Here is a 22493-nt window from a genome sequence, read left to right on the forward strand (position 1 = left end):
TTTAGGAAAACGGAAGACGGGGCAGGGGTTCCATCCCTGGATTGGGAAGATCTCCTGGAGAAGGAAATGGCAACTCACTCTGGTACAGTATTCTAGCCTGGAAAAATCCATGGACAGAGGAGCCTGGGAGGCTACAGTCCATGGGGTCACAGAGTCCACCACGACTAAGCGCAGCACAGTCAGTCCTGGAAGGGTCTATCTAATGTGATATCTGTGGTACCTATTGTTCCAAAAAGCGTGGAAATAGTCGATTCGTCTTTTTTTTACCTTGTTTTTTTTCTTCTTCAATAGTTCTACACTGAGTTGTTTTAACATTTCCTGCGTGCCCGCTAATCCTCTAAACTGGATGTTGTCAGCAATACAAAATTCTTGCTTTCAAGGAGATCACAGGGGACAAGTTGGAGAAGAAGGGTCACTTGTGACTCTGTGGAAGTCGAGGATCTTCAGGGCTGCGCAGTCCAATTATGGAGGGGCCTCCAACCTGAGGAGGGGCTGGCACAGGTGTCCGGGGTGAGAGGAGGAGCAACTCAAGAAAGGAAGCGCTGGCCAAATCCCGCGGGAACTGCCCTCTGACAGCGTTCCCTCCCCCCTCGTCGCACCCTTGGTTGCCACGGAGACCCGGGTACTGGGCAGGCTGACTGCCGCAGACAGGGGAGGCCTACCTTTTCGCGGCCGGAGCCGGCGGGCCCACCAGCCTCGTGCTCTACCCCGCTCAGCTGCCGCGTTCGTGAAGACGACCGTGCGGGCGGGCGAAGCCCTGAGGAGCATCCTCCCCTCAGGAACCCTAGCGAAGCGAGAGCCGGGGGTCGCGACCCCCCTGCCCCGACCCCGGCGGGTGGGAGAAGCTCATTTGAACCAAACTGCCTGCGCGGACCACCGCGGCAGCCCAGCAGTCCCGGGGCCCCCGAGGGCGCTGTGTAAGATACCAGGCACCGGTGCCCGAAGTGCTGCGGCCGCGTCTCTGTTCCCAAAGCCCCGGGGAACATCCGCCCTCTGGGGTAAGGGAGGACTCACGGGAGCCAGTGAAAGGAGCGCCCGAGGGGCCGCAGGTGCGGCTCTTGGGGGAGCTCTGCACCCAAACGGGCCTCGGTTAAGGTCTCGTAATTCGGAGGCCATTCGGAGCCGTCTCCACCCCTCTCCCTTTGTGTGTGGAGGTTTCCCGGCTCCAAGTAAGGGATGCTCGGGGCGGCCAGGGAATGCCACCGCTGGGTCTCTAGGGCCACACGAGGTGGGTCACCAAGTGTAGTCCTGCGGAAATAGTGGTTTAACCGGGATAATCTTTTATTTTCACAGAAACGATGCTTGAACAAGGAAAACCATTTCCCGGAACATCTGAATTGTAATTCAAGCTTGAGTTACCTAGGACAGTCAGGGGGGCAAACATGTTTAACTCCGCAAATGAACTGGAGTTTTCGGAAGAAACAACCGCGGAAATCTCCCAACTGTCTTCGCTGGCGCTGTCAGGTGACCCAGCATGCAGCGAAAACAGCTCAGCTGGTTCACCCGAAAAAACTGGCTATCCGGACTCCGTTTACATTCTGGCAGCGAACATTTTTCAGGGCACTAGACTCGAAAAGTCACCAGAGAAAGCCTTAATAAAGTATGGGAATGAGCCCTTGCCGTCCTCAACCGAATCCGAGGATGAATCCTTTCAGCGTTTGTCCTATGAGTTGGCTTTCAGTGCACTTAAGTGTGAGTAGTACCAGTTCTGACAGTCAGCACTAAAAGAGAATAATGAGAGAATTTCTGAGGTGCATCGAACCTCCTCCTCGCACCCTCACACACATACCCCAGGTTTTGTTTTTAGGCTTCTGAATATCTTTGGTCAGTTGCGGATGTCAAGGCTTTAAGGAGAGTTTCCAGGAAAACAATCTCTTTCAGTCAGATATGTTTTCCACTGTAGATTTCCCTGTGCTTAGGTGGGTCAAAATTAAGATGATCCTATTCACTGCCATTTTCTTTGTTTACTTTTGGAAGCTTGTAAATTTATTCTTCCAAATTTTTGTAGAAATCCTTTTTAATCTGCCTCCAGGATTTGAGGTGTTAATATTTCAGATTTCCTCGATGGTGGGTAATTATCAACTTCTGAGTATGGAGTTGATTCCAGGACAAAACCAAATATTTTTACTATAAGAGCAGTCAAAGGGCCTGGAGACAGGTTTTAGTACTAACCATCAACTATAATACAATATAAACTGTAAAGTTTGTACTGATTGGTATACTGACTGAAAAGAAGTTCCAAAGAAGTTCCAGAAATGTTTGGAGTATTACCAGCATGGCTAAAATGATAAAACTTCCTAAAGAGACACCTAGAAAGGGCATTACATGTATCATTTACTTACTGTTAATACTTATTGGGCCTTGCACATCCTTGCTGAGAGTTGGTTAACAATTGTTCAGCTGAATTAAAAGGTCCCATTAATTACTCAGCTATAAATGTGTGTTTTTGGTTGTCTACAGACATGATGTAGCTCAGTTCTGAAGCCAGGAATTTGTCATCACAGAGAAAAATTTGTGTGATGTTCAGAAGCAGCTTCTCCCTGTTTCATTTCTTTACTTTCTGCTTGTGATCTTTTTTTTTTTTTTTTTTTAAATCTGTCTTAGCCATTTTTCCCTCCTCCAGTTTAAACTTTCAGATTCTATTTCATCCCTTCCCTCCTCTTCTTTTTTAAAACTTAGATTTAAAGACCATCCAGAGTGTTGGTACTTTAAATCACGAGTCAAATTAACATTTGAAGATTTTCTCCTTGCAACAGTGAGATGCACATTAGGCATCTGTGTCAATTAATTGATATTTAATATTAATGCCCAAACTCTATTATAGACAATTTTTTCCTGATAGAGTATTGAATCTTACCTTTGTGTGTGCTGTGTGTGCTTAATTGTTCAGTCGTGTCCAACTCTGTAACCCTGTGGTCTATAGCCCGCCAGGCTCCTCTGTCCAAGGGATTTTTCAGGCGAGAATACTGGAGTGGATTGCCTTTAGAAATCAATAATAAAAGCCTGAGATTATTCTTTGTAAAATTAATCCATTGATTAGATGGTCATGTTGTAGTAATGTGTATGGTAGATTATAATTTTCTTTCTCTCAATCTTTATTTCTTTTTATGAAAGTGTCTTGTGACTGGCATTTTTTAATAACCCAGATCCCATTTAGATAAATTACTGTCATTTGTTGTTGTTCAATCGCTCAGTTGTGTCTGACTCTTTGCGGCCCCATGGACTTCAGTATGCCAGGCTTCCCTGTCCTTCACTATCTCCCGGAGTCTGCTCAAACTCATGTCCATTGAGTCGGTGATGCCATCCAACCATCTTGACTTCTGTTGTCCCCTTCTCCTCCTGGCTTCAGTCTTTCCCAGCATCAGGGTCTTTTCCAGTAAGTCAGTTCTTCACATCAGGTGGCCAAAATATTGGAGCTTTAGCTTTAGCATGAATGCTTCTAGTGAGTATTCAGGACTGATTTCTTTTACGATTGACTGGTTTGATCTCCTTGCAGTCCAAGGAGCTCTCAAGAGTCTTCTCCAGCACCACACTTCAAAAGCATCAATTCTTCGGCACTCGTCCTTCTTTATGGTCCAACTCTCACATCCCTACATGACTACTGGAAAAACCATAGTTTTGACTAGACGGACCTTTGTTGGCAAAGTAATGTCTCTGCTTTTTAATATGCTGTCTAGGTTGGTCATAGCTTTTCTTCCAAGGAGCAAGCATCTTTTAATTTCATGACTGCAGTCACCATCTGCAGTGATTTTTGAGGGCAAGAAAAAGCCTGTCACTGTTTCCATTGTTTCCCCATCTGTTTGCCATGAAGTGATGGGACCGGATGCCATGATTTTGGTTTTTTGAATGTTGAATTTTAAGCCAGCTTTTTCACTTTCTTTCATTGTCATCATAGGCCTTTATAAACCTACTTTTCTTGAAATGTTCATTTTTATAAGTTCAAATTCTAAGATGGGATGGTTTTGGTTGTTTACTTGGTACAGCTGTTATTTTCTTTTTAATGATAATAATACCTTGCTTTAAATTATCATCTGAATAATTTCCAAATGTTCATATGGAATAAAGCTAGAATTCCTAAATGTAGTGGATTTCCAAGGTAATTAAGAGCCTGATATTTTGCTTTAAAATATTGGAGGTTTTTATATATTTCACTTTTGTCTTATGTATTATCAGTGTTCTTTCAATATTTTCACATGTAATATTTTATAAACTCAACATCTGGCTTATATAGCATAGGTTCAAGGAATCACAGTTCAGAGAATCATGGTTCAGAAAAGAAAACTCAGGATTTCTTCCCTAAGGTTTTATAGGAGCAGTAAAGCTGAAAAGGTTAATGCACAAACTAAAGAGAGCTTGGGTAATGATCATCTTTTTTATTTTTTATGATTTCCAGTTTTATTATTTGCCCTTTTGTTGATGTCCTTTGTGTATAAGCTCTTTCAAAGCAGAGAGTGTGTTTTTCTGATTAATTGTTTAAAGGGTTCAGAATAAGGATTTTTGAAATGATAACCCCTATTCTTACTCCGCTAAATAAGATGCAAGGTCAGTTTTCTACTAAAGAAGGTAATGAAGAGTAACTTATTCCTATTAAGTTTGACTTATGTCAGAGAAGTAGAGTATTAGCAGCTAATTTATTTTTCAAAGAATCTCTGGATGTTTCAAGAACTACCAAATATTAAAACAGAAGAAAAACTGGCAAAATGATTTCTTAAAAAATAAATTAATGAACAACCCATTAAGAAAAAAAATTGAGGAAGAAGGTATTCCTGAAATTATTGATCATAAGTTCAGTTCAGTTGCTCAGTTGTGTCTGACTCTTGTGACCCCATGAACCACAGCACTCCAGGCCTCTCTGTCCATCACCAACTCCCGGAGTTTACCCAAACTCATGTCCATTGAGTCCGTGATGTCATCCAACCATCTCATCCTCTGTCGTCCCCTTCTCCTCTTGCCCTCAGTTTTTCCCAGCATCAGGGTCTTATCAAATGAATCAGCTCTTCACATCAGGTGGCTAAAGTATTGGAGTTTCAGCTTCAACATCAGTCCTTCCAATGAACACCCAGGACTTTTCCATCCTTTAGGATGGACTGGTTGGATCTCCTTGCAGTCCAAGGGACTCTCAAGAGTCTTCTCCAACACCACAGTTCAAAAGCATCAATTCTGCCCTCAGCTTTCTTTATAGTCCAACTCTTACATCCATACATGATTACTGGAAAAACCATAGCCTTGATTAGACGGACCTTTGTTGACAAAGTAATGTCTCTGCTTTTTAATATGCTGTCTAGGTTGGTCATAACATTCCTTCTAAGGAGTAAGTGTCTTAATTTCATGGCTGAAGTCACCATCTGCAGTGATTTTGGAGCCCCCCAAAATAAAGTCAGCCACTGTTTCCACTGTTTCACATCTATTTGCCATGATCTTAGTTTTCCGAATGTTGTTGATCTTGTTTCTGGCTTAATTCTTTCTCCAGCTTCCTCAGGTGTATATACTAATTGGTGACCTCTCAGTCCAAGGAACTGGTTATGTCAGTAATCTGGTCATTTCAGAATATGTAACCTGTCAGTGAAAAACCTGGCAAACATTTAATGTATGGTTGAGTTATGGCTTTGGGAATCACTAACTGTAGTCACGGATCCCTAAGACCACCCTCAGGTTCAATGATTCACTAGAAGTACTCACAGAACCCAGCAAAGCTGTTATATTCATAGTTACAGTTTATTACAGTGAAAGGATTAAGATTAAGGTCAGCACTGGAAAAATGTACACAGGACAAAGTTCAGAAGAGACCAGGTACAAGCTTTCTATTGTCCTTTCTCAAAGAAGTCTTAGGGACAGTACTTAATTCTCCTAGCAACAATGTTTGACAACATGAATGAAGGTTGTCAAATTTCCCTCCTTCCACAGATACAAAAACCCCATGTGCCTATATTTATAATTATTCTTTTTAAAATTGAAGTATAGTTGGTTTACAATATCCTGTTAGTTTCAGGTTACAGCTAAATTACTCAGTTACTTATTTTTTCAGATTATATTCAATTAGAGGTTATTACAAGATATTGAATATAGTTTCCTATGCTATACAATGAATTTTGTAACTTATCTATTTTATTTATAGTAGTAATCCCTGTTACTCCCATATTCCTAACTTGCCCCTCCTTTCCTTTCTTTGCCCTTTAGTAACCATAAGTTTGTTTTCTATGTCTGTGATTCTGTTTCAGTTTTGTATATAGATTCATTTGCATTATTTTTAAATTCTACATATAAGTGATAGCTTATTTGCATTTCTTTATCTGACTTCACTAAGTATAGTGTTCTATAGTTCCATCCATGTTGGTGCAAATGGCAGTAACATTCATTCTTTTTTATGACAGTAATATTCTGTTGTGTGTGTGTGTGTGTGTGTGTGTGTATATATATAAGTGAAAAGTGAAAGTGAAGTCGCTCAGTCGTGTCTGACTCTATCGACTCCATGGACTGCAGCCCACCAGGCTCCTCCGTCCATGGGATTTTCCAGGCAAAATTACTGGAGTGGGGTGCCATTGCCTTCTCTGAAGAACTACAATAGATTTATGTATTTGGCTATCTTGCTGAATTCATTTATTAATTGTAATAGTTTTTGTGTGAAGACTTTAGGGTTCTCCATGTAGAGTATCATAGTATATCTAAATAGTGACAGTTTTACTGCTTCCCTTCCAATTTGAATACATTTTGATTTGTTTATTTGGCTGTGTTGGGTCTTTGTTGCAGCATGTGGGATCTTCATTGCATCATGGGGGACTTTTGTGTGGCACACAGACTCTCTAGTTGTGGCTCAAAACCTTAGTTGCTCCATGGCATGTGGGATCTTAGTTCCCTGACCAAGGGTTGAACCCACGCCCCCTGCACTAGAAGCAGATTCTCAACAACTGGACCATCAGGGAAGTCTTGATTTCATTGTTGAACTCATTGGGTTTTTAGTAGCATGTTGTTTAGTTTCCATATGTTCATTTTTTTCCAATTTTTATTCCTGTGATTGATTTCTGGTTTCATAGAATTTTGGTCAGAAAAGCTGCTTGAAATAGTTTCTACCCTTTTAAATTAGTTGAGTCTTGTTTTATGACTTAGTATGTGATCTATTCTAGATAATGTTCCATGTGCCCTTGAAAAGAATCTGTCTTCTGGATTTTTTTGATGTAGTGTTTTGTAGATATCAGTTAAGTTCAAATGATTGTGTCATTTAGAACCTCTGTTGCCTTATTGAGTTTTTTCTCTGAATAATCTGTCTATTGATGTCAGTGGGGTGTTAAGGTCCTTTATTATTGTATTATCATCATGGAGTGTTAAGGCCTATTATTATTGTATTATTGTTAGTTTCTCCCTTTATGTCTGTTAGTATTTCTTTTTAATGTATATTTAGGTGCTTCTCTATTGGAGGCATTTATGTTAACAAGCATGTTATCTTCTTGCATTGATCCCTTTATCATTATATAATGCCCTTCTTTGCTTTTCTTTATGGGCTTTGTTTTAAAATCTATTTTGTCTGATGTGAATATGGCTACCCCTGCTTTCTTATTGTTTGCATTTTCTTGAGCTGTCTATTTTTTATCTTTTCCCTTTTGGTCTGTGTATGTCTTTCACCCTGAAGTGAGTCTCATATAGGCAGCATATTGCAGGTTCTTGGTTTTGTTTTGTTTTTCCATTCAATCTGCCACTGTGTGTCTTTTGATTGGAGCATTAGTCCATTGACATTTGAGGTAATTATGGATAGGTATGTACTAATTGCCATATAATCCTTGCTTTTCAGTTCTTATAGTTCTGTTTCTTTTGTTTGTTTCTTTTTCCTTTTGTGGTTTGATAATTTTCTTTTGTGGTATGCTTGATTTCCTTTATATTCTTTTCAAAATAAACTGTTGTATATTTCTGATTTGTGGTTATCATGGAGCTCAAGTATGTTAACTCAAAACTATATCTCCTGGCTTTAAGATGATAGTCATCCAATTTCAAACACACTATAAAAGATCTATATACTGCCATTACCCACATTTTGTGATTTTGATGTCCTATTTTACATCGTTATGCATATCCTTTTACTGTTAATTGTAGTTATAACTTTTTTTTTTTTTTTTACAATTTTTTGATTCTGTTTTAATCTATGTATTCTCCAAAATCACTGCAGATGGTGACTGCAGCCATGAAATTAAAAGATGCTTGCTCCTTGGGAGAAAAGCTTTGACCAACCTAGACAGCATATTAAAAAGCAGAGACATTACTTTACCAACAAAGGTCTAGTCAAAGCTATGGTTTTTCCAGTAGTCATGTATGGATGTGAGAGTTGGACTACAAAGAAAGCTGAGCACTGAAGAGTTGATGCTTTTGAACTGTGGTGTTGGAGAAGATTCTTGAGAGTCCCTTGGACTGCAAGGAGATCCAACCAGTCCATCTTAAAGGAGATCAGTCCTGGGTGTTCATTGGAAGGACTGATGCTGAAGCTGAAACTCCAATACTTTGGCCACCTCATGTGAAGAACTGACTCATTGGAAAAGACCCTGATACTGGGAAAGATTGAAGGCGGGAGGGGAAGGGGACAACAGAGGGTGAGATAGTTGGATGGCATCACCAACATGAGGGCACGAGTTTGAGTAGGCTTTGGGAGTTGGTGATGGACAGGGAAGCCTGGTGTGCTGCAATCCATGAGGTTGCAAAGAGTTGGACATGACAGAGCAACTGAACTGAAGTGATCGTCAATCCTTTTATGTATTTGCCTTTCCTATTGTGATTTTCCTTGTCCTATAAATACTTTGTTTCTTTTCTTAGAGAATATCCTTCAGTATTTCTTTTCAGTTCAGTTCAGTCGCTCAGTTGTGTCCGACTCTTTGCAACCCCATGAATTGAAGCACGCCAGGCCTCCCTGTCCATTACCAACTCCCAGAGTTCACTCAAACTCATGATGCCATCCAGCCATCTCATCCTCTGTCGTCCCCTTCTCCTCCTGCCCCCAATCCCTACCAGCATCAGAGTCTTTTCCAATAAGTCAACTCTTCGCATGAGGTGGCCAAAGTACTAAAGTTTCAGCTTTAGCATCATTCCTTCCAAAGAAATCCCAGGGCTGATCTCCTTCAGAATGGACTGGTTGGATCTCCTTGCAGTCCAAGGGACTCTCAAGAGTCTTCTCCAACACCACAGTTCAAAAGCATCAATTCTTTGGTGCTCAGCTTTCTTCACAGTCCAACCCTCACATCCATACATGACTACTGGAAAAACCATAGCCTTGACTAGATGGACCTTTGTTGGCAAAGTAATGTCTCTGTTTTTGAATATGCTATCTAGGTTCATCATAACTTTCCTTCCAAGGAGTAAGCGTCTTTTAACTTCATGGCTGCAATCACCATCTGCAGTGATTTTGGAGCCCCCAAAAATAAAGTCTGACACTGTTTACACTGTTTCCTCATCTATTTCCCATGAAGTAATGGGACCAGATGCCATGATCTAAGTTTTCTAAATGTGGGTAGGTTTAATATTGCTGAATTCTTTTAGTTTTTTCTTGTGAGAAACTTTTTCTCTTTTATTTTAAATGATAATCTTGCTGGGTAGAGTATCCTAGCTTGCAGGTTTTTCCCTTTCAGCAATTTGAATGTATCATGCCACTCATTTCTGACCTTCAGAGTTTTCTGCAGAGAAATCTACTGATAGTGATAATGGGGTTCCCTTATAACTTACTCTTTGTTTTCCTCTTGCCACCTTTAGAATCCTTTCTTTATCTTTAAATTTGTCGTTTTAGGGAATTCCCTGGCAGTTGAGTTTTTAGGACTTGGCACTTTTACTGCTGTGGCCTGGGTTTGATCTCTGGTTGGGGAACTGAGATCATGCAAGCTGTGTGGCATGGCCAAATAAGATAAAATAAATTCATCATTTTAATTATGGTATGTCTTGGTATGGGTATCTTTGGGTTCATCTTGTTTGGGACCTTCTGTCCTTCTTGTACTTGGTATCTGTTTTCTTCTTTAGGTTTTGGAAGTTTTCATCCATAGCTTCTTCAAATACACTTTCAATTCTTGTTCTCTTTTCTTTCTGTAACACCTATTATGTGTCAGTTGTCATGTCTGAAATCATCTCATAGATCTCATATGTTGCATTTGTTCTTTCATTGTTTTTCTGTCTGCTCTTCTCATTTAGTGATTTCCATTATTCTATCTTCCAAGTCACTTACGTAGAGCTCTTTCTTGCTAACTTGGTTGTATAGCAGTTCTTCTGCCAGTTTCCAGTTAGTTTTCTGTGAGAATTGTTCCACATATAGAAGTTATTTCAGTGTGTTTATGGGGAGAGGTGAGATCCACATCTTTCTACTCTACCATCTTATTCCCTTTCAGCCTTGGCATTCTTGAAATGTAAGTTTTAGAAGTGAATTATATAAAGTGGATCACTGAAGGAAACACTATGAACACATAATAAAAATAGAGAAGGAGAACCTAGGGGAAAGTCAAAAGAAGAAACATCTTCCATCTTTCTTCCAGGATGGGAGGGATGATCAGACAGACTGTGTGAGTTTTAGGGGTCCTATAAATAGCACCCCTCTTACACCTGGGGCTTCCCTGGTGGCTCAAATGGTGAAGAACCTGCCTGCAATTCAAGAGACCTGGGTTCAGTCCCTGGGTCGGGAAGATTCCCTGCAGAAGGAAATGGCAACCCACTCCAGGACTCTTGCCTGGAGAATTCCATGGACAGAGGAGCCTGGTGGGCTACAGTCTATAGGATTGCAAAGAGTTGGACATGATTGAGCAACTAGCTTGTACTTTCTTACACCTGAGTTTGTAACCAGTAGAGAGAAAAAAAATGTTCAGGGACATGGCTTTAGATCGTCAGTCAAGGCAGGCTTGTGAAATACTTCAGAAGTAGAACTAGAACTTTCCATCTAATCCAGACACAGCTGAAGAAATGCAAGTCCCTCCACCCAACTCACAAGGCACATGGCAGAGAGCAGTCTGGAATGCATGCCCACCTTCTGCAGAAACACTGGCAGACAAAGAGTGGAAGGGGTAGGGAGTAAGATATGCCCCATTCTTTCTTCCAATTTCACTCACTAAATAAACTCAATTTTCGTTTCATGTAGAGTGATGAGTAGGTAGGGAGAGAATCTAGGAGTGTTTCTCTAGGGAAGGCCTTCTACATTGGAAACATGAGGAATGAGGATTGAGTTCCCTTCAAGAGACTAAAGAGAAGAGTTTCGAATTAGTGGGAGATGAGGGATAATTGGAGCTATTGTGCTGAACTAGGATAGGTAAATTTTGCAATCTTCAAAAAGTCCTGATAACTCAGTTGTTAGCAGTGTGTTTTATTTAGCCAGTGTGGTGTGTTGTAAGAGTAAGTACAGGAAAGGCAGCATAATGTGAAGAGAATGCATTTGGGTATCAGACTGCCTGGGTTTGACTCTGTGATCTGCCGCTTGCTGTGTGACCCTGAACATATTACTTGACCATCCTGTGCCTCATTTCCTAATCTATAAAACGGGGATAATGATGGTACCTAATTCATAGGATTGTTTGAGAGGGTTAAATGAATTAATATATAGAAAGCATTTTAGAACAATGTGTATCACATAGAAAGCACTATCTAAAATACACATTATTAGGGACTTACCTGGTGATCCAGTGTTTAAGATTCTGTGCTTCCAATACAGGGGGCATCTGTTTGATCCCTGGTCAGGGAACTAAGATGCCACATGCACGGCCCACACAAAGAGTATACATAATTAATGTTCATATTGCTGTGTGAGAAAATTCTTTAAACTGTAGATACATAAAGGCAGTGCATTCTGCGCAATTGACAAGAGCTCTAAGGAAAAAATGCAGTGTTGGCAAAACAAATGTTCTGTCTTCTTTTCCTTCATTCTGCCTCTCATATTTTTTAGGAGTCCAGTAACTCCACTGCTCAAAGTTCTAAAGCCTATGCAGGTCTCCTGTCCTAGCAGGCCTTCATTCTTATGATGACTGTATTTTCTATGACAAAAATTGGGACTCATGCTGAGAAACTATGAATTAGATAGGATTCGGTTTGCAAGTACTAAGAGTGTGAAACTATAAACTTCATTTTCCTTATAAGTGAAATGGGGATATTGCCTTGTACAATACAGCCATAATTGGTGACTAAAACATGGATATGATACCTGAAAGATTTCCTGTGAAAATTGGAGTCTGTTCTCCCAAGTTTGTCGCTTCTTATTAGTTTTCCCATCCCCTAGATAAAAACTGAAATTCAATGTGTACTGTGTATGTAGGAGGTGTTCCACAAATGTTGATGAATTGAAGCTATCCTAGCTTTCTGTTAACTGATTAAAGCATTTGTTATATGATGTGTATATATAGTTAAGTCATTATAACAAATGGAGCACTCATCTGCCCTGTGGAGGTTTCAAAATATGTCCATATGTTTTTACTTATTACCTTTGTAATTATCCCTGTGACCAGGTTGCTGTCTCATCCTGGACCTTTACATGGGTAACTCCTTGTCATTTGGGTCTTAGATTAAATGTTATCAGTGTCTTCACTAGTGAGTTTTATCAAATATTTAAATAAGAAATAACACCAATTTAGTGCAAATTATTCCAGAGACTAGAAGAAGAGGGGATATATCCCACAAATTTTATAAGGCCAACATAACCCGGATACCAACATTGACAAAGATATTATGAAGAGAAAATTATAGACCAATATCCTTCATGAACATAAACATAGAACAAAAATCCTAAATAAAATGTTAGCAAATTGAATTCAACAGTATGTAAAAGGATAAGACATTATTAATTAGATCTTCTTTAATGTTTTTCAAGGATATAAATTAAAGATTGAGATTCCTTTATTACTACCTCAGCTATTCAGATAATGCTCCTTTGACTTCCATGATGATTCCATGTGGAGCCTGGGCTTTCCTGGTGGCTCAGTGGTAAAGAATCTACTTACCAATGCAGGAGATGTGAGTTCGATCCCTCATCTGGGATATCCTCTGGAGGAGGGCATGCCAACCCACTCCAGTATTCTTGCCCAGGGAAATCCCATGGACCGAGGAGCCTGGTGGGCTACAGTCTATGGGGTTGCAAAGAGTAGGACACAACTTAGCAAGTAGACAATAAACAACACCACCACCATGTGGAGCCTGGGTCACAGGGGTCTGGGATTCATAAAGATTACAAATATTTCATTATGCCATTGTAATTTGGGTCTTTATCAAGAATTAAGGTATATTTTGAAAGTAAAAGTATTTTGCAGTATTGGCTAAAGTGTATTTTGATTCCAAAGTTTTCATTTTCAGCTTTGGTGTTTTCATAACAGACATTTTCTTTGTTTTACAGATCAAGATATTTTGGAAACTATATTAATAGACAGCTATATCTTCCCAAGTACCACAATAGTAAGTGTATAACTTTTATATAATTAGCTGTCACGTGAGTGTTATTTAGAAAGCACTAAAAATAAGCCTTGGGATTTAAATACCTAGTTTGTTTAATGCTAAGACCTCTTCAAAACACAGCCGTAACTCTTTCCTACTTCCAAGTTTCTAATATAGATTGTACTCCTTTCATTTTGATGAACATGCCAGAAATTGTCCTTTTTGAAAGTTTTATTTTTTACTGAATTTTTTTTCTAGTTTGCAGTCCTTTTCTATCTCCCAGTTTAATCAGATGATGTGAAAATAGTCATACTCCTGCTCGCTTGAAAAATAATGGAATGGGAAATATTGCTGTTAGATGTTATTTGTATGCTATTCCTTCTCTGTGTTTCCCCTTGGTAGCCAGATCATTTGAACAGTCTTATCATTGTGATGCTATATGATTTCCAAGACAGAAAATTTCAAGCTCGTCTTCTTTCTGGTAATGAAGAGTCTATAGCAGAAGTTCTAGAAGTGGAGAACCTTCTTAACAGGTAACTATAAAGGTTAAAAGGATGTTTTATATGAATTCATTATTAGTGTTTCACTGGTGAAATAGTATACAATATAATGTGTGGATAAGTGTTAAAATTTTATAGAGAAAAAATATAAAAGTTCATAAGTTTCTTGAGTTCCTTTAAAAAAAGATCTTGAACAAAGTAAATATATTACTTAAATTCAAGTTGTTTTGAAAGCTTGAATTGTAAGATCCAATTTGTAAGTATTTGGAAAATCATGAAAAATTCCTGACAATTTTTAGCACATACATAACTTACACTTCATTTGAAACAGCTATTATTTATTTACTTGGCTTTGTTTACAGCTCTTAAACTAACATGTATCAAACAAGAAAATTCCAATTAGATAAGAACCCACCACTTAGCCAAATTGAAAAAAGAATCTACAGCTTTTACAACTTAATGTCAGTAGTTAAGAGGAAAACTAACATATTTAAAATTTGTTTTCCTTTTACCCTAAGTATCAGCAGAAGCCTAGCATGAGAACAGTAATAGCACCTACCTAAAAAGGTGGTTGGGAGAACTAATTAGAGTAATGTGTGTAAAATGCTGAGCTAGGAGCCAGGCGCATAGTAGATGATAGTAGATGGTCATTCATTAAATGCTACCATTGTTAGGGCTGCAGGATCCTAGTTCCCCAACCAGGGATGGAACCCATGCCCCCTACTGTGGAAACGCAGTGTCTTCACTGGACCAGCAGGGAAGTCCTCTATACTCTTAAGCCTTAATAGAAAGCACAACATAGCAAACAACAGCAATCCTGTAGGAACACGTTTCCCTGGTGAATAATCTGAAACAGTTGTCATATCTCATTTTATATTGTTATGGAAAACTCAGTTTCATTTTGAAGGTTGAGACCAAAAGAGTCACTGAATGGAGTTATAGTAATAACTTACCTTTATTGAGGAGCACTTAATATGTATCAATCACTATTACAAGAAGCTCTTTACATAACAATTCTTCGAAGTGAATATTGTTATCAACCTGTATTTTTACACAGAGGAAAACTGAAGCACAGACATGTTAAAGTAACCTGTCTAATGTCATAGAGCTAGAAAGAGAAGTGCCAGAATTCAAATTCAGGAAGGCTAACTCTAGAGAACTTCCCTATAGCTCAAATGGTAAAGAATCTGCCTGCAGTGCAGGAGACCCAGGTTCAATCCATGGGTCAGGAAGATCCTCTGGAGAAGGGAATGGCAGTCCACTCCAGTATTCTTGTCTGGAGAATCCCAAGGACAGAGGAGCCTGGTGGGCTACAGTCCACAGGGTCCCAAAGAGTCAGGCATGACTGAGTGACTAACTCTTTCACTTTCACTTCAGGGCTCAAGATTTAACCATTTATATGCTACTTTTCCTTCTACTTAAGATAGTGAATCTTGGGTAAAATATGCTAGACGATGACAGATATGACATAGTACTATGTCAGTTGTAGCCATGAGAAATTTGGGGATGCAGAAAAGCAAAAGCAATTGAATGTATGTACCTTAGATAAGCAAGGATCTTGCTCCTGTTTACTACATAGGTTCCTGGGCAACCACTTCACCTCCCCATACCACTACTAGGCAACCTGCCTCTGAGGATGGGTACCCAGGATGGGTGCAGATACATTGGAGAAAAAGTGGTGGGGCAATGTGCTTTGGGACAAGCTCTGAGTTTCAGCTTTCCTGAACTGCTTTCAGTTTCCATTTGACTTAGGACTAAGGAGATTTTCATGGAAATCTCAACTTAGTGTGCGTAATGAGAGCTGAGGTTAGGCTAAAGCAGCCAGGAAAGCCACAGAGCTCTAACCAAGTAAGAAAGACCAGACTGCGGTTTCAGCAGCAGCAGATTCTTAGCTGAGAATGCTAGCGAGGCAGGTAGGAAATAGGACAAGCAAAGACCATGGCTCACGAGGCCAGAAGAGCCAGAAGATATTATTGTCTAAGGTTCCTGATTCCTCAGATTTTTACTTTTCCCTGTAATATATACTGTGCTGCCTCTTGCCTGGAGGAGGTTATCTGGTTACATTCCTGTCAGTGCAACAGAAACTACCCGAACCAATCGGGCTTCATATAATACAGATCTTACTCCCACATTAATAAGTTATTTTATATCCAATTCATGCTATGCTCAGTTCATAATATGTTATAGGATAAGTGAGTGTATTTAGTGGTTAAATTGAAGAGAATAGTAGTGTAATATACTGGTATAAGGATAACATTGAGAAAATCCATGTACAATGAGAAAGATAATGCTAAGAAAATACATGTATAAAGATAACCTAGAAGGTTCTAATCAATAATCGCAGCTTTCAAGTAATAGAAGCTATTTTCAGTTAGCGTGAGCAAAAATGGAAAATGTTCTTAAATAGATCCTGGAATATCTTATGCAATTCAAAGACTCAGGAAGAGGATGAAATCAGGAACTGGAAAGATGTCAGGATTTTCTTTGTCTCTTTACCTTTTTATTTCTGCTTCTCTCTTAATATCTGCTTCATTCTCCTTTTCTCTCCTGATCTGCCTTCTCTGTTTCTAGCCTACAAGGAAAAAGCCTTACTGCTGCACCCCAGGTCTTAAGCTTACTTGTTATACTTGTATGTTAGTTTCTTCACTTAGATTAATTTATTATCTCTACACCCAGTTCTAAATTCTACCCCCTTCCAGGGAATTTGATTGGCTCCTCATGGGTCAAGTGCATTCCCTTGGGCCAGTCCTCCATAGCTAATGGAGTAGAATTCTGAACTCAGAATGTTGGAGGCCAACCTCTATAGATCATCTGGGCCTTGGGGCTGGGCAGTATTGTCCCCAGGGCAGTAGAATCATGTTAAGCTTAAAGTATACCTTAGTATGTTTCTACCAAGACGATGAAGACTAATTTTAAGAGGTGATAGAAAAAGAAGCAGTTATTTAACAAGAAACTGAATGAGAATCATTTTCTCCTTATAAAAATTGTGTTTGATCTTTGTTGTTGTCTCTACCAGAGATCCTTGTGTTTTATCACTCTGTATACCAACTGGTATCTTTTTCTTCATTTGTTCATGGCTCTAGGGATAGAATCCAAGGTGAACCTATTATCATTCATTTGTTTATTATTTTTGGCTGCACTGGGTCTTTGTTGCTGTGTGGGCTACTCTTCAGTTGCCGTTCGTGGGCTTCTCATGTTGATGGCTTATCGTGGTGGCTTCTCTTGTTGTGGAGCACAGGCTCTAGGGTGCTCAGGCTTCAGTAGTTGTGGCTCATGGGCTCAGTAATTGCAGTTCTTGAGCTCTAGAGCACAGGCTCAACAGTTGTGGTATGTGGGTTTAGTTGTCCTGTGGCATGTGGGATCTTCCCAGTTCAGGGATGAACCTGTGTCTCCTGCATTGGCAGGCAGGTTCTTTACTGCTGAGCTACCAAGGAAGCCCTATCTTTTTGATATATGCAAGGGCTTTAAGAACTCATTTCTTGTACAAATGCAACTATCTTTGAAACAGTGAGACCGGATTAAATAAAAGAGACCACAGCTTCTTCCTTTCTTTCTCTGCATGCCTCATACTAGCCCAAGAATCTGATTCTGCCAAATAATTTGTTGGACTTTGGTGAGGCAAAACTAGAAAAGGCACAGTGAAATTAGAAAATGGGCAGTGAAAGACTGGAGAAGCAACAGGAGAGGAAAAACTGAGTAGCCCTTCCTCCCAAATCACCCAAAACTATCCTGTTACAGTCAAGGCACCACCAGCTTCTTAGATATTATCCTTGATTCTTCTTTCCTGCCCTCCCCAGTGCCTCTGCCATACCTATTACATTAAGTTCTGTAACTCCAGGTGGAAGCCATATGCTGAATGTGTCTACTTGTTTCCATTTCCACTCCTACTATCCAAACCCAAGCCATTTATAATCTGTCACTTGGACTACTGCAATAGCTTCTTCATTCCCTGCCTGTAACTCTTCCTTTTTCACAATCTCTTCCATAAATAAAGTGATCTTTTAAAAATCACTTTAATCACAGAGTGTCTTGGATCAAACTTATTCATTCCTCCTATAAATAACTAACTGTGCATGCTAAGTTGCTTCAGTTGTATCCAACTCTTTGCAACCCTATGGACTGTAGCCTGTCAGGCTCCTCTGTCCATGGCATTCTCCAGGCAAGAATACTGAAGCGGGTTGCCATTTCCTTCTCCAGAGGATCTTCCAGACCCAGGGGTTGAACCCACATCTCTGACATCTCCTGCATTGGCAGGCATGTTCTTTACCACTAGCGGCCACCTGGGAAGCCCCTATAAATAACTAGATGGACAAAATATATGAGACAAAGATTTTGGACATTAGACAAAAAGCAGCACAGAAATTTAATCCTTGAGAAAATGAAAACAAATGAGGTGAGCCCTAGAATAGTCCTGGCTTTATGCTTACAGGTACTTTCCAACTGCAGTGCAGGAAGGATGATCTGTAGAGAAAACTGTAGTCTTACTAAAATTAAGAAAACAGAGACCAGAGTTTGGATATGATCATTTTTCTTCTTGATTTTATTAATGTGGTAAGGTTATTTACCTGGAATGATTCATGAATTTTAAAACCATTTTTAACATTCATGGATTTGGGGGATAAATCACATTTGCTTAGATACTCCTTTTCTTCTATTCCCAATTTTCTCATTCACATAATGCTTTAGAGTTTTTCATTTGCCAAAATGCTTCTGAACACTTGTTCATGGGGTTCTATCTCTTATATTCTTTCCACCCCTTCTTTAGAAACTCTTAGCCCATTTGACTTACTTAGTGAATATTGTGAAACAGTGCTCAGTATAATGTCTGATTTTTTTTTATTTCTATAGGAAATTAAAGCAGTTCACTGAAGATTATCTTTTGGCATTAAGAATATAATTTGTATTTAAAGAGAGCCACATTTCTTTTGTGTTAGGCATTACTAATGGCACTTCAAAACTTGAGATATTTTGAGAATTCCCTGGTGGTCTAGTGGTTAGGACTCAGTGCTTTTACTGTGGAAGGCCTGAGTTCAGTTCCTGGTTGGGGAACTAAAATCCCACAAGCCATGTGGCACAGCAAAAAAACAAAGACAAAACCCACCACCACCACCAACAAAAAACAAAACAAAAATCCCCTTGAGATCATTTGTTCTTTGTATATAAAATTTCTGACAATTTTAAGCTAAAAAGGAATAAAACCCATTTCTTTTAAAAAATAAACTTAGAGAAAATGGTGTACTAGGTAGGATTCCTTTTTGACAACCAGACAGGAGTCCAACTCAAACTAGATTAGGCAAAAGAAAAATTTTATTATAAAGTATCTCATCAAAGAATTGCACAGTGAGACTTGCAGGAAGGATGTTGATGTGCTTATGCTTCTGCTAACTACATCCTGTGTTGAGGTCCTTTAATGGACTGGAACCTGGTGGTCCGGAGTTGATGATAAGAAAGTAAAAGGGAGAGAGAAAGAGGATGATATTCCTTGGTTAACGCAGAAAACCGATAAAGTCCTTAGACACAGGGCTTGCATCGCTCACGAAGCCACCTGGCGCCCTCTCGAGGGGGGCGAAGGCACAGTGTGCCTTGTTGAGAGGGTCTTAGAAACCTGGTCAGGAGAATGAGCATGACGGGTCTCTGTGCTCCAGAGAAGTAGCCTGAGAGAGAGAGAGAGAAAGAAAGAAAGACACGGGGACCAAAGCTCTGATGGAGCAAAGGTGTTTTATTCAACATTGTGTGAGTATTTATACTGTCTTACAAGGTAGCTATTTTCAGCAGAGATAAAATCAAAACTTACAAGTTATCAAGGAAACATGAGGTCATCCATATGAAAGAGGGAGGGTTGTAAATAATCACTTTTACCATATGGTTCATAAAAAGGAAGAGGGTCATAAATAGTTACTTATCACTGTATGGAAAAACTAACGAAGGAAATGCATGCATTCCTAAGCCCCCAGGAGCAGTGTGCTACTCCACTTAATTCCTGAATACTCAGGAATTAATAAGGGACAGAGGATTCATGACAGATCCAAAATAGCACACAGGAAGCCTCCTATTAAATGCTTCCTGACAATCCTGTGACTCAGGTATGCTCAGGACTCTCTTCCACACTGGTCTCTGCCTCTTTGTGTGCTTTAGCTTCATTGTTACATCTTCTTTTTCTGTTTGTAGAATGGGAAACTTGGCTGCTGTCAACTCAGGAGCTTTATATTGTACAGCACCAAAACCCAGAAAGACTGACTTGGCTCTCTGTTACTACACAAAAAAATTCTCTTGACTGGTTTGGGTCAAGTGCCCACCTTCTGCTGATTACCTGTGGTCAAGGAGACAGAGTCAGTACGCAATACCTCCCAGTGATTTAGGCCATAAGATTAAAAAAGAATCATTGGGTTTTCATTTTATGCTAACAAGTTCTTGTTTTTCTTTCCTGTTATTTGTAACTATGAGATATGAGATAATCAGAACTGGGAAGGACTTGATACCAATTCATGAAAGCTCCTTAATCTTGTCAAGATTACACTCTTGCCATCTCTGATAACACAGACTGACCTAATAGTGAGTGCCTGCCAGGCACGGTGCTTGGTGACACCCATGGTACTAAGTGAAATTCACTCAGTTGTGTCCAACTCTTTGCGACCCTGTGGACTATACAGTCCCTGGAATTTTCCAGTCCAGAATACTGGAGTGGGTAGCCTTTCCCTTCTCCAGGGGATTGTCCCAATCCAGGGTTTGAACCCAGATCTCCCACATTGCAATGGATTCTTCACCAGCTAAGCCACCAGGGAAGCCCCATGATACTAATCCCCACAGTAATAGCAAGGTAAGCTGATCACGTTCTACAGATGAGAAAACTGAGGCTGGTGAGAGTCAGCATCATACCTGAGGTCACACAGCTAGTAAGTGACAGAGCCTTAATTTAACTTCAAATTTGTCTGACTCTAAGCCCTTCACCTTTACTACATAAAATTTGTCTTTCAACCAGCTGTTGTTATAAACGATTAAGATATACAACTATATGGAGATAGCAAAACCTGAAAAACAAGAAGCAGAATTATTGGGTTTCCATTTTTAAAAATTTGGGGGGATTCCCATTTTTAAATATGGCAAATTTTAACTTTAGACTTCAAAAATTTGAAATAGAATTATAGAGTATTATAATTCTAAATCTAATTGTTAATTTTTCAAGTGGAAAATTGATAGTCTTGTCTTCAATGCAGTAGTTACCAAGAATGGATTTTCTGTCTCTAGTTTTAAGACAAAATTGGCTGCAGCATTGGCAAGATGTCGAATCAAACATGATGCCCTTTCAATTTACCACATTCTTCCAGAAACAGTTAGGAACCAAGAATTAAGGGCCTCCACTTTGCCGCTTTATGCTTGGATAAATACTTGTAAAATCAGGTAAGAGTTCTCATCAAATTCTTTACTCAAGTCACTTGCCTTTCAAAATAATGTGATAAAAGTATTACCTTTTTAATGGATGAGGGGCTCATCTGAGGGAGTGAGTGGGAATTATAGTTTCGTTCAGGATTTTATCACCAGATTACCAAAAGTAATTTAATAAATATGTTAACTTTTTTATCCCTAAATTTTTTTTACTTACTGATGGCTTAAATTATAAGTTCCATTAATGCAGTATATGCAATGATACTTTTATTTATTGTAGGAAAAAGATGCTGATATTAAATACATTTTTATGTATTATATTTGTAATTATAACCTAATATTATGTATTTACAGCCCTGAAGAAGTTTATTATACTTTGAAGAAAAATGGTTATAATAAAGTCAAATCTGTATTGCATATTGATAATAAAGTCTTTGCTGTGGATCAACATTGCTATGATGTCTTAATTTTTCCATCTCATCTTAAAAGTGATCTTCTAAATATAGATCTTTTTAAAGATTATAAACTTATATTTCAGGTAAACAAATTTTTACTTTCACTGTGGTTCTCAATATTGTGATTCTCTCAATAATCCTGCTTACCCAAAGAATTTCTCTACTTAAAACCTAAGAAATTGATTATATTTTGTATAGGTTATCAAGGAGGTTTATAAGGCCTAATTTCCACATAGAAGTATAAAATTAACACTGCTACATCAGTTTTCCTGTTGTACTTTGGCATCTTTGCCCCATGTGAAGTGGGCATATTGTAAGGAACATATTCTCCTTCCAAGACACCATAGATGGGGGAACTTGTATTGCTTATAGCTGAAAAGCTGTATTTTTCTGTCCCAAGGGAGGATTCAAGAGAAGGCATGGTGATTCCTTTTTCTTTTTTTTGTTTCTGAGGAAGATGCTAGTGCCATCCTGCATTTGAAAATGCAATGTGTAATATGTTCCCATTATCTCTTTACTATAGTCTTACAGCTTTGATTTGTAAGATATGTATAATGGCTATCAATACAGGAAGAGAACGTGAGTTATAATGGTATTTCAATAGAATGAAAAATAAAAGGTTCAAGAAATTGAGTTAAATTAATTTTTATGTCCTTAGATTCCAATTCTTGCCTCAGAATCACTTTGATCTTGTAAGGTTTATCCCTTCACAGTACCTGCATTCTTGGGTAGTGTCTCTTGGCCTTATCTTGTGGTGACATGCTATTGAGCACTGAGACCAGTTGTATAAACTCAT

At 39.2% G+C, this 22493-nt stretch overlaps 1 protein-coding gene across 4 annotated transcripts in view; it reads left to right on the forward strand.

Annotated features, from left to right (window-relative positions):
• The first annotated feature begins 597 nt into the window (after positions 1-597).
• NSUN7 (NOP2/Sun RNA methyltransferase family member 7) overlaps positions 598-22493 on the forward strand; it is a 47554-nt gene continuing 25658 nt past the window's right edge. For 2 of the 4 annotated variants that reach the window (XM_019962634.2, XM_070791351.1), the window contains exons 1-6: positions 599-998; positions 1294-1692; positions 13322-13380; positions 13762-13892; positions 21105-21257; positions 21597-21780. In XM_019962634.2, coding sequence (XP_019818193.2) covers positions 1383-1692; positions 13322-13380; positions 13762-13892; positions 21105-21257; positions 21597-21780 — 837 coding nt within the window. In that variant the 5' untranslated portion in view covers positions 599-998; positions 1294-1382. Of the gene's footprint in view, positions 1050-1293; positions 1693-13321; positions 13381-13761; positions 13893-21104; positions 21258-21596; positions 21781-22493 lie in introns of all 4 variants that reach the window. The other 2 variants (XM_070791350.1, XM_019962635.2) reach the window with 2 other exon arrangements.

The sequence above is a fragment of the Bos indicus genome, chromosome 6 (assembly GCF_029378745.1).
Source record: "Bos indicus isolate NIAB-ARS_2022 breed Sahiwal x Tharparkar chromosome 6, NIAB-ARS_B.indTharparkar_mat_pri_1.0, whole genome shotgun sequence".
Taxonomy (NCBI): Eukaryota; Metazoa; Chordata; class Mammalia; order Artiodactyla; family Bovidae; genus Bos; species Bos indicus.